The sequence below is a fragment of the Acanthochromis polyacanthus genome, chromosome 1, assembly GCF_021347895.1.
Source record: "Acanthochromis polyacanthus isolate Apoly-LR-REF ecotype Palm Island chromosome 1, KAUST_Apoly_ChrSc, whole genome shotgun sequence".
Classification (NCBI taxonomy): domain Eukaryota; kingdom Metazoa; phylum Chordata; class Actinopteri; family Pomacentridae; genus Acanthochromis; species Acanthochromis polyacanthus.
The window spans coordinates 13,559,753-13,571,794 of record NC_067113.1 but is presented as its reverse complement, the minus strand read 5'-3'; the positions used below and the strand labels follow the sequence as shown (position 1 = coordinate 13,571,794).

The 12,042-nt window shown below is 42.9% G+C and overlaps 1 protein-coding gene and 1 non-coding gene across 2 annotated transcripts; both read left to right on the top strand.

Annotated features, from left to right (window-relative positions):
* The first annotated feature begins 7,350 nt into the window (after window positions 1-7,350).
* Window positions 7,351-10,278, top strand: marcksl1a (MARCKS-like 1a). Its single transcript, XM_022211524.2, has 2 exons — window positions 7,351-7,670; window positions 8,901-10,278. The coding sequence occupies exons 1-2, from the start codon at window positions 7,587-7,589 to the stop codon at window positions 9,432-9,434; spliced, it is 618 nt and encodes a 205-aa protein (XP_022067216.1). The 5' UTR covers window positions 7,351-7,586; the 3' UTR covers window positions 9,435-10,278.
* Window positions 10,279-11,154: 876 nt separating this feature from the next.
* trnas-gcu (transfer RNA serine (anticodon GCU)) lies at window positions 11,155-11,236 on the top strand. The gene has a single exon. It is a non-coding gene; the product is annotated as a tRNA-Ser (tRNA).
* The last annotated feature ends 806 nt before the right edge of the window (window positions 11,237-12,042 follow it).

Sequence of the window (12,042 nt, the reverse complement as noted above, 5' to 3'; positions counted from 1 at the left end):
CTGGATTCACAACAAAGAAGTGATTTCTGAGTATCACAGGACATCTGAATGGTTTGGACTTTTTTAAAAAGTTGATAATAACTGTCACCACTTCTTACTTTCCATGGCAGCAAAGGTTTTTGCAAAACTGCCAGCCAAGACGTTACTGTGTCTGACATGAGCAAAAAAATCCAGTGCAATATTTATGAAAAAGCACAGTTCGTTATACACTTGGTTAAATAACACTTGGATTATTTAAACACTTGGAAAATTTAAGGCAAGTTTTACAGGTGAAGATTGCATTATATTTAGATTTAGAGTTAAAATAGCTGTTTTCCTGCTAACCTAACACCCAAGCTTCAGATATTTATCATTCAAACTCTACACAACTAAGAAAGTACGCATCTTTAAAGTCCTTCTCCAGTCATGAATTAAACCACTAGGAAACCATCTTTGTGTATTAAAGTCAAATATTTTATGACTTAAAATGGCTTAGGTGTAACTACACCTTTACCTTGGTCTAGAAATTCCTGCCTCTCTCTTTACTCTCCTTTCCCTGCAACTGGAGCACACCAGCTCACCTACAACTCTGTAAAACCCTACACAATAGCATGCCGTAATATGGAATTAATTCAGCTATATGCATCCAATCTAGAAATCAATTCTGAGGAAGAAAAACTATATAGAAACCCCCACCTTGCAAACTCAAAAGACGAAAACAATCTGGAAAACGTACTGTGGAAGCAAATTCTTTTAACACATAAAATTAGCTTTTAACAATACCAGAGGTCTTCCTGCTACATGGCTCTGTGAAGTTGCATAGGCACCATGTTGCTTTGAGCAAAATGCTTATGTCAACATGTTAATATGCCCATAATGACAATGTCAACAACTGATGTTTAGCAGACTTGTTTACCATGGTAGTGTGGCATGTTAGCATTTGCGTCTTGGCAGCAAACACTGCAAACAAAAATGATGAAAATGTCAGCAATTTTGAAAAAATTTTGTAATTTGGGGAACACCATGTCTCCAAAAATGTCATGGCAAACCATGTTGAAGTAGTAGGTTAAACACAGAGGTGCTTTTATCTTAGGCCACTTGGACGACATGCACAGTAGACTGGTATCTAAGCGCAAATGGAACTATTTGTCTTGTAGTGTAGCTTAACATTACAAAACACTAGAGAATCCACACAGAGCCTTGTGCAACCTCTCTGAAAACACAATTTACCACTATATGACTATGCATTACAGTTTGAAAAGTCTCCTTCACAACATGAAATGAGAACTACAGCCATTTTAATGACTGTTCCACTAAAATATTTCTCCATCACTATTTTGAGGAGAAGTCGTTGTTTACATCCTTAACTTAGCTCTGTCAAGGATGATTGTTGGTTTAAGAAAACAGAAAGAAGCCAGAGCGTTTCTTCCCTTTATAGCATAGTGATAATGGTGTAACCGGATCATTCTGTACTGCAGAATGGTCCGGCTATGCCAGATTAAGGATGACGTTAGGTGTAGTGTGAAATCTGTTTCTTTTCCAGACTGTCTCTAAAGCTCAGTGTCCCTGCATGTGTGTGTGAGGGATGAAGAGAAGAACTGCTACAAAATGTGGGAGTGATGAGGAGGGAGAGTGGAGGAGGAAGAGCAGGCCGTGATAATGATGAATGAGATGATGGCACACTGACCTAGTAACGCCGCAGCGTCGTTGCCAGTAGGGATGAGCTGCCCTACTACTGTACGGCCCTGTCTGACACACACACACACACACACACACATCGACTCTGCCCGACCAACTCCCTCTACTGCACTCATCAACACTTTCTGTACTTCTTAACCCGTCACCCTCTCCCTTTACTTGCCTCGCCATCTGTTTTATCTCTTGCTGCCTTCTTACCTGGCCTACATGTTATAACAACAGAGGGAAACAACGGCAACGCTGGCTGAATTTGCCTGTAATGACTCAAACCTGAGACAGCTGAAGAGGATGAAGGGAGAAGATGAAAAGTAGTTGTAACAGAAAGAGGAAGAATGTGTAATGAGAAAAAAAAGGAGGCAGTGAGGGTAAAGGTCAAAAAGAAACCGCTCTCCATTTCCCTGTGGCCGCAGAGAGGTTGAGAGTCTTGGCTGCATAAATTGTGGGAGTCATCTCAAATAAACAAGATGATAAGACAAACAGAAAACAACGCCAGAGTCATATCCTCTCCCATTCCTCTGGACTGGGTTCTCACCAAACCACATCCCTCCGTAACATCACACGTTGATAGAAGCAGCAGTTGCCATGGCAACAGGCTCTGTGGCATGTCTGCACGCACGTAGAAATGTAAGCGAGGTCGGGGGTGGGGTGGGGTGGGGATGGGGGGCTGTTGTCGCGTCATGTCTATCACCTTAGGCTCGAGGAGACGGAGAGAGGAGTCGGGGTGTGTGAGGGGAAAATCTGCACGTGATTGCTGTTGGTTTCCCTCCATGTTTGGAGGTTCTGTTGTGTTTCCAAGCTCCCCTGTGATGTGAGCGACTGTTGTATCAATGAGGCGAGTCAAACATGCAAGCCTGGCTGAGCACTGGACATCTCTGCTAGCATCCCCTCCTCCTCCTCCTCCTCCTCCTCCCCCTCTGAGACTCACTGCCAGAGCACTGACAGACAGATATGTCTGCACTAGCCCCTGGCCAAGATGGCTGCCATGTGCAGCTTTGTGGTTGCCTGCTGGTGAGGGCCTTTTTGCAGTCAATAAGCCAGTTGATCGAATTAATTAGCATTACAAAGGTCTTTCTTTTAAGTCGACGCCCCCCTTTTCAGGCCTGTGAAGAGGGCCGTGCACCTGATTCTCCTTGTAATTAGGTGCTTGGCAAGGCAAATGTTGTGTTTAGGGTGGAACTAAACCAGACATAAAAAATCCATTTACATCTCTGCATACAAACAAAGCTGCTTAGACGGGAGCAAAAGTGAGTGTTCCATTTGCATGAGATGCTTTTATTTTGCTGCTACTCTTTCTAAACAGTCTGTGTTCTACTTTTTTCCACATGTTATTTTCAAGTCTCAAATGTGTGTTCAGATGGTGTCACTGCTTTAGCTATTGAGGTATTTGGGCTATTAGCTGTGCAACAGATGCATTCATCAACATCTCACAAAACCATACAGGAAACAGCCTGCACTCTTGTTTGTGTGATTGTGTATGCATGAATTGCTGACAAACTGAGGAACCTTGGGAAATTACATATTCATCATGCTCATGTGCTCAAGTAATCTGTTCAAGGTGACTGTCATAAAGACAACTTTTCTCCTCCCTGAAGCAAAAGGAACCCCAGAGACATGTTTCTCATTCTTTTCCCTCACTCCGGTCCTCTTCTCTTTTCTCTTTCTCTCTTTTCTCCCTCCCCTCTCTTTCTACTTGTGATGCTCATCAGTTGGCTCGCAGATAAAGAGAGACAATGGAGGCTTTTTAGCGAGCGTTTGAGGGCTCATCCTGTGTCAGGGCATGAAAAATGGGCAACAGCACAAACGGGGGCATTGACCAGCTCAGAGGAGGGAGAGAAAAAGTCGAAAGACGAGAAGAAGCGCCATGTAAAACGTGATAGAAATAAGTAGGAAGGCCAAGAGGAAGTTCTGCAGCCCACAGTCTCATTTTTCTCAAGGAAATCAGGACTTGTCATTGTAATGTTGTGTGTACTACAAGTGTGTGTGTTCTGCATAGTAAACAAATGCTATGGCTTTCACTGTAAGTATTCACTGCTGGTTAGTGGTCTGTTTAAACCACTGAGGAAGTGAGGACAAAAATCACTTTAAGCTGTCTGTGATTTTTAAATTGATGCATATACGTTGATAGGCAAGGGCTGAACTCTCACCCTGTGCATGCTGGGAAAGGCCATGATAGTGGATTAGCTGTGGGTGTTTATTTGCTGCTGAGAATTACATGATAAGATCGATACAGCTCTCATATCTATGAATATATGAATTAATATCACCTACTAGCTCAAAATTTGACAAATGAATAACTTGTACCTCTGTTTAAAGTGTACACAAACAATACAGTGAAAATACAATTTGTGTTTTCACATGAGGGTTACACGCTGAACCCGGTCTTCCAGTCTGTCACCTCATCTTTTGTTTATTCTTTCTTTGGTTGGGCTCAGTGACTTTTACCTTTAAACCATGCTGGCAGTTACTCACTGTTCCCAGTCTGGAGGCTGAACTGAGTCAGTAATCCGCTGGCTTGAGCATCAGTTTAGGACCAAAAATGGAAATAAATGTGTAAAATCATTGCTACAGATTTGGTTTAAACATTTTGGCGGCACAAATTAAGCAGAGAGTCTGAAAATTCTAATCTTTAAACACATTTTTTTATTTGTCCCTTTTTCTGCACCAATTTAAGTTGGAAATGTCTTTCTTTATGTGAAGGAGAACGCAAAAATTCAAGGGTTAGCTCAAAATATATAGTATTGTAATGCAGTACGGCTCTTTTTTTCTTTTCTTTTCTCCTGCAGTAAGACTCTAAAGCATTCTGTGTTACTTTCAAACGTTTGCTCTCCCGTCGATCAACTTCTCTCATTTAATGTTATCACTGTTGAGTCAACACTCATACTGGCATCAATTTATTTGAATAAATGTATTAACTCTTGGACTTTAATAGGTAAGTTTTTAAACTTTCTGCACATTCAGAACATATTACACATATTTGTGTGTGATACTATGGAGAAAAAAAGGCCTATCCCAGTCAGAGGCATTGTTGAGGGGGAGGCAAATGCATCTGTTCTAGATTTTGGGGGAGAAGTATCTCTTGAATTCCTTGCCAGTGTGTAAAACTATGCATTGAAGAAGATACAGACTATGATCAGATAATTAAGTTATTAGCAATTGATCTGTTTTTGATCACAAGCATGTTTCATGAACTGGGAAATACTTCTTGTAAGTGAGTAGCAATTTAGATGGAAGCACAGGAGGAGTTAGCAAATCCAAAAAGTTGACAATCCTAGTTTAAATATTTCAAAAATGTCTGTGCTTTGTCTATGCAATCAAAGACAAACAATTTGAAGTGTCATTTACTCTTAAATCAAGTCTTAAAATATGCTTGAGGGGTCAGAAAAGCCAGCACAACACAGCAAACACTCATTTCTTTTCAAATTGATCAACATCCACCATTTGAGATCACCTAAACTTATCATACATGAATGACAACCTGGTCTGAAGTCTTGGTGGGCCTTGGATGCCTCCCTCTGATCAAACCAGGACCACTCCTTTGAAATCGATCAGCCTTGATGTATAGACCTCATCAGAGCAAGAACCCGAGCCCCACATCAGAGAGCTAAGAAGAATTCCCAAACCATGACTGAGCCGCGTCTGCTCTGGATGGTGAGACTGGGGGGGATCTAAAACAAACATCATGCGGTTCTCTTTCTCGAATGCACGGGGAGGTGGTGCAGATTGTGAACCCCTGAGGGTGTATTCCACTCTGAGAAGCTCAGCCCACTGAATGACTGCAGATCGTTCTCTGGGTGGCGTATGCATGCCTTGCATACCACGGCCGTGACATGTTTGTGTGAGTGTGTGCATGTGTGGAGGGGGATGTTCTGTGTGCCATCGGACTGGCGGAAACAATGACAGAAGGACCGAGATAAATAGACAGGGAGAGATGGATCTACAAAGGGATGCCTCAGAAGAATGAGGAAATCGTAAATTCCACTTAATGAAGTCCTGTGAGGAAGACAAGCAGACAGAGTGCCATTTTGTTAAAACGGGTTCATCTGTGGGATAGATGAGGGCCTTGTTGATGGGAAAGAGGAGGTAATTTGGTTAAGGATGTCAAAATTAAGAGTAACGGTTGTAAAAGAGGCAGCTGGTAGATGTAAATACATGTATCCAGGCTATCCACCAGCTCTCAGAACTCAGCTTTAAACATATGACCCCTGACCTGTCTGGATCACAACAGGGACCCATCAGCTTTGGGCTCCCGAAAATAAAAAATGCAGTGTCATTGCTGTGATCGTGGGATTCTGTGGTCTGGCCAAAGAGACCTCGTTACTGGCTGACAGGCTGATTCACTGTCTCGCTGTCTGTGTCGGTGACAAAGCAGCCCCAGTGCCATCACAAAGTCTCCACCGAGTGCTTATGTAACAAGTTTACTCTTGGAAAGCCGGCCCTGTCACTCAAAATCCAGAGGAGGCCATTAAAATTCCTCGCCGCTCCTCGATGCACTGTTTTCTCCGCTGAAGAACACGGCCGTCATGTGAGGGTTTGTTTGGGCTACAGAATGACGCTGAAAGGGTGAAAAGTAAGCTATCTTCAGATAAAGGTGGAAAGACTGTGGGATGTTTCAGAGAGCCAGAAAACATGAGCTGAGAATGACACTTTTCAAAAGATTTTAGACCCTGAAAACTTCTTTTCGCTTGTATGACGCTTTAACGAGGAAAAATCTATCCTACAAACACTGTTTATTTTTCATTTTTGGTTGTTAATCATCTAGCGGACATTTTTGGGGTCTCTACTCTTAGGTTGGCAACCTCAAAACTACTGATAAAATTATTTTGAAGGCATTTGTGATGATTTAAGCAACATTTATGATACCGTTTATCCAAGTTTGCCATCCCTGTATCACATTGATGTGTGCTTTCCCTCCTGTTTTCTACATTTGAACTGGTTTTCTAAATGTAGTGTGACTAATTTATAAAATGAAAATGTCCAGGAACAAATGACAAATGACTTCACTGTTGCTAAATTGAACTTAGAACATGCATTATGTGATATTCGTTCTGATATGTTTTGTAGGAATTAATGGTGGTTTAACTACATTTATGATGCTGTTTATCCATTTTTTTCATTCAATTGTCACATTAGACACAATTTCTGGATGTGTGTACCACTTTAGACTTGTTTTTTCTCAACTTCTTTATAATTAATCTGGTTTTCCACATGTTTTTTGACTCATTTAAAAGTTCACATCTGTGGAATGCACTTACGTGATTTGCTGGTAGCTGATCGATTGGTAAGATTGTTAAGTTACACCCATATAAGAACATGCATTGTGTGACATCCATTTGTATGTTTTCAAAGAATTGTGGTGCTTCCAGCTACATTAATGGTACTGTTATCCATTTGGGGCATCCCTGTATCACATTAGATGCAGTTTTCAGATGTATAATCTAAGAAATATGTAGATAAAGTTAATTAACAAAGTTTAGAATGTGCCCAGAATCTTCCAGACATCTGAAACTGTAGAAGAAAAAAGTCCTTGCTGATCCTCCAGTGGAGTGGCAGACTGTTGCAGTGGCAGGCGGAGAAGGAGGCCCATCCCCCCGGCTGCACATTGGCCGGAGCCCGGCTGTCCCGCCCAGGGGAGGGGACTCTGGTCGATTTTGAGGCGCGGTTGAAATACTCACAGCCGTCTCCCTGACATCCTTTAATTTGAGCTCAGCCGCCGTGGGGTTCAAACACACTGAAAGGGGGGTCTGCTCGTGTCTAGCCAGGGAAGAAGGAGATCCAGTCGGATTTTTCACCTACTTTTGGCAAGCTCTTACCCATCCTAGAGCTGGATTTTTAAATCTCCAAAAAAAAAACTCCTGGAGGTTTTTCTTTTTCGATTTTCTTTTTTGTTCAGAAACATCTAAAGGGAAAAAATGGGAGCCCAGTTGTCCAAGGGTGGAGTAGCTGTGGAGGGGAAAGCCGCCGCCGACTCTGCTGCTGCCAAAGCCAACGGCCAGGTGAGTGCAGGAGGCCTGACGAGGAGAGCATCAGCGGGCAGCCACATGGCACCCAACGCCCACTGGCAGCATGGGTGCCACTTCGGGGCGCAGGGTGCCATGGGTGCGAAGCTGTTGCTCTTTCGTAGTCTCCACTGAGAGTGATAGTGTGATATCTTAGTGACTGTAAGGTAGAAAACCCATCAAACTAAATGAATTTAAAGCGTCTCGGTCACAGCCCTCCAGCAGCACCGCCGTCGAGTGGAAATGCTCGTCCCCGCTCAGCGCGCACCAGACGCGCCTTTGTTAATTCCGTCTGCGGGTCCCAAAGGGACAATTTACCCACAAATTTAATGCTAAAATGTCAGATTCGGGTCGAAATACGTGTTTGAAGCGTGTTTTCTGTCATGAGTTGGCTGTAGTCGGCCACATAACCGCTCTCACGTCGAACAAAAGATGCGAAGCAAACGGTGCAAAGGATGCAAATGCGCTCTGCTGGAGGCGCATTTTACGGAGTTGCAAACAAAAGCGCGAACAGGCGCCAGTTCAGACCCGCTTTACAACAACTTTGATACATTCCAACTGGTTTCCCACGTGTAGTTAGATGAGTTCAGAAATGGGAGTTCGTAGAAATAAATAGATGTGTGCTGAATGATGGAGAGATGACCGATTGTAAACCAGATCAGTATTTGTTTTATGTGATGCCCATTCAGACATCTTTGTAAACTTGTGTTACCGACTTGAAGGCTTTAAAACACTGAGATCGTGTCTGTCACAGTGAGAGCAGCAGATTTGTAGAATCTGTCTGTTGGATGGTCTGTCTTTGTCTGCTGATGTGAGGCGCTGAGCTCCGGCAGGGAATCGTGCTAGATGCGAGCTGCAGCTCTTGGATGAGAGCAGAAACCAGGTTTCACGGGGATTCCTTTGTTCCCCAACTTGCTGGCTGTGTTGATGTTTTGCTGCAGCACTACTGCCCCCATGTGTTCACTCTGAGTCCTGCAGCCAGCTGTTGAATCCCTCCTCTGAACCACTGTCAGCGCTGGCAGCTTCGCTCAACTACAACATGGATTAACTGATGGAGTAAATGGGCTAATGCTCATCTGACATATGTCATGCCTCTTTTAGATTTATTCGCTCCATATTCAATTCCATTTGTGTATATAGACGATTCTGTATTTCCAGAGGCAACGTGTGTGTTCTGACCCAACTTGATTTATTTAATTCCTGACTAATGAGTCCTTCTCTCTGCAGGAGAACGGCCACGTCAAAACCAACGGCGACGTTTCAGCCAAGCCTGATGGAGAAGTGGCTGCTGCTGATGGAAATGGAACCGCAGAACCAGCCAAGGAAGGAGAGGCTGGCGCCGGGGACGCCATCGAGCCCGCTCCCTCAGCCGAGGGCGAGGCTGCCAAAGCAGAGGGCGAGGCCGCCAAGGATGGCAAGAAGAAGAAGAAGTTCTCCCTGAAGAACTCCTTCAAGTTCAAAGGGATCTCGCTGAAGAAGAGCAAGAAGGGCAGCGAGGAGGGCAAAGAGGAGGCCACCTCCCCCACGACCGAGGACAAGCCCGAGGAGAACGGCCACGCAGCTAAAGAAACCAAAGAGGAGACGCCGGCCACTGAGGCCAAAGAGGACGAGGCCGCCGCCGCCGCCGCTCCTGCAGCTGAAGGCGAGGCCAAGGCACCGGAGGAGGCCCCACCGACAGAGGCTGCCCCCGCCGAGGAGGCCGCCGCCCCTGCTGAGGGCACGACACCCGCAGCCTCCGAGGGCGAGGCCAAGGCAGAGTGACTGCACCCCACCACGGCACCTGAACTGATTTTCCAAGATTAAAATATATAAATATATATATGAGAGACTCGTGCCACGTTCTTAAAGTTATAAACAAAACTACAAAAGAAGACAAAGGATATATCACATTTGCTGATTCAACCACCAGTTCACTGCCTTTTATTAGTTCTTTGACAGACGGAATCTCACCGGGCCCTCTCATGATGAAAGCGTCGGCTTGTGTCGCCCCCCCCTCATGGTACACACAGGGACTGGCGTGTGGCGAAGGTAATGGATTGGATGTGGAGCGAATCAGGAATACTGACTTACTTTCCCAATTCATGGAGAAGCATCCTTTTTAACAGCGTGGCAGCCCTATAACATCTTATTTTTCTTTCTCATCTTTTTGGGATCTAAAAATTGTCACCGTTGCGGAGCGGGACAGACCATCTCCTTCACTCAAAATGACTGTTATATGGACACATAAACCTTTCGAATGATCTTATTAATTTTTAGAATTCTACATTCCTATGTTTTACCCCCAAATTTCAAGTATTTTGTCATGTATAGAAAAGTGAAAATCGAGGGGAGGTGGAAAAAGAGCTATGTCTTTGTTCGTGCATTTTGATTCTTTTTCTGGCTAAAACCACAATTCAAGCTTCTTGAGTATTGCAGTGTTCACATTTCAGAGTTCATGACGCAGGGGTTGGGATTGTGTACAAAAATGTGAGCTTTTTATCTGCAAACTGTCTCTGTAAATATGTTTTGGCCAATATTTTTGGTTCTCTTTATTTTGCTATCGTTTGAAGATGTTAATGGTTTTATTGTAACTTTTAATAAGGGTAAATAAATGTTCGATCCCCTCTGTCTGTGTCCTGTCCTGTGATTCACACCCTCAGCACACACTGACACCAGACTGGAAGGTTAGATGGCTTGACACTGTAGTCTGGGGGCAGGTATTATGTCATGCTTGCACAAAAACAACTGAAAAGAAGCATACTTTGAGATTAAATATTAAAGTTGATGCACATATAGATCAAATTATGCAAGTTCTGACCTTTCTAGATGATGAAAATACAAGAAATTAAACTATGTCCCTTATAAACTCCAGCCATGAGTAAAAAAAGTGGAGTCAGGCTGCATTCAAGTGAATGAAAGCTGCAGTCACACTTAATCATATTTTCATCAAACGGACATTATTTTGTATTTTAAATGTACAAGCCAAACCTTTGAATCCAAATAATGAATTCAGTTGCACAGTTGGAAGACTGTTGCAGCAATAATTAACATGAGCAACACAGAGCTTAATGAAATTGTTTCATAAGGATGCCACCATGTAATACTGAGTCATCAATTAGCGGATCAGTTGAGTTCTGGTCCTTATTTTAAAGTGTCGATCTGTGGCTCCCTCTGATGGACAGAAACACTCACTGCACGTTTTCCTCCACCCAGTTGCTTCTCTCGTGGTAAACACGTTAACACCTCATTTACACGTTGTTGCTGTTTGCTCGAGCAGTGTTTCAGCTGTTTCTCTGCAGCTTTGGCAGGATTTAGTTTTCATGTGGAACAGAAACAGATATTCGAGGTCAAATTTGAGGACACAGTAGTACAATAGGAGCAGTGGCTGCTACTACTTGTACAAACATTCGAAAGGAGTTCAGGAAACAAATACGGACATTTGTTCGATATTCAAACCGTTTTCTGTTTTTCGATATGACATACTATTACGTACTACTTCTCAGACGAGGTGGCCGAGTGGTTAAGGCGATGGATTGCTAATCCATTGTGCTCTGCACGCGTGGGTTCGAATCCCATCCTCGTCGCATTGTAAGTTTTCTGTTTCTACAGAAAATGTGTTCTATGTGACTCCTGATCATGAAGGGTTTCGAACACATTTGCTTATCTGCATTCTAGTGAGTTTTGTGTAGAATTTGCGTGTCTGTGTGTATCAGTTTATGTTGAAAATGGCTTCTAACTTAGTGAAAGTAGTTCTGTTTAGGTCCTACGTTGGTGATTGGCCAAAAGCTGGTAGTTAAAGTTGTATCAGCCAGTTTATATATGCAGCTACAGTTGCTTTTATCTGGGTAAAATATTCATAAAGACGTGATCTCTTTTGCAATTGCTCTTATGACTCCATATAATGTACACTATCCTACATTATAACCAATCCTCTTTGTACCTGTTCAAATAGCTTTAAAGGACCAAATAATGCAATGCTTTTTTCCCTCCAAATGCCAGAGGATCTGCAGCCCCTACATTGCAACTGAAATGTAATGAAAAGACTTGATTTCATTCATGAGAGTAAGATGTTAAAGATTATAGCCCAAACAATGACTGTAAAAGAGATGAAATGCTTCTGTAAGTCATGTAGTGTGTTGTCACGGTTTGTAAATATAAATACGGATATTAGGCTCACCAAACATAGACACAATGTTACAGCAAATGTTTGATTGTGCTAATAACTATTGCAGCTACAATTTGGTTATAAGAAATGTTAAACCTTCACAAAGATTGATCTTTACTATTTATAATTGAATGTCATAACCAGATAATAGTGGCAAATATCGCTTTTGCAATGTTTTTCTTTTGCAGACAATCACTTTTTGGCACAACATTATCAATTATTCAG

What these genes read in the sequence shown, in the direction of transcription:
- marcksl1a (XM_022211524.2), top strand. Translation starts at nt 7,587, where the DNA reads ATGGGAGCCCAGTTGTCCAAGGGTGGAGTAGCTGTGGAGGGGAAAGCC. An exon ending in CTGCCAAAGCCAACGGCCAG is followed by an intron (nt 7,671 to 8,900) that starts GTGAGTGCAGGA and finishes TTCTCTCTGCAG; the next exon opens with GAGAACGGCCACGTCAAAAC.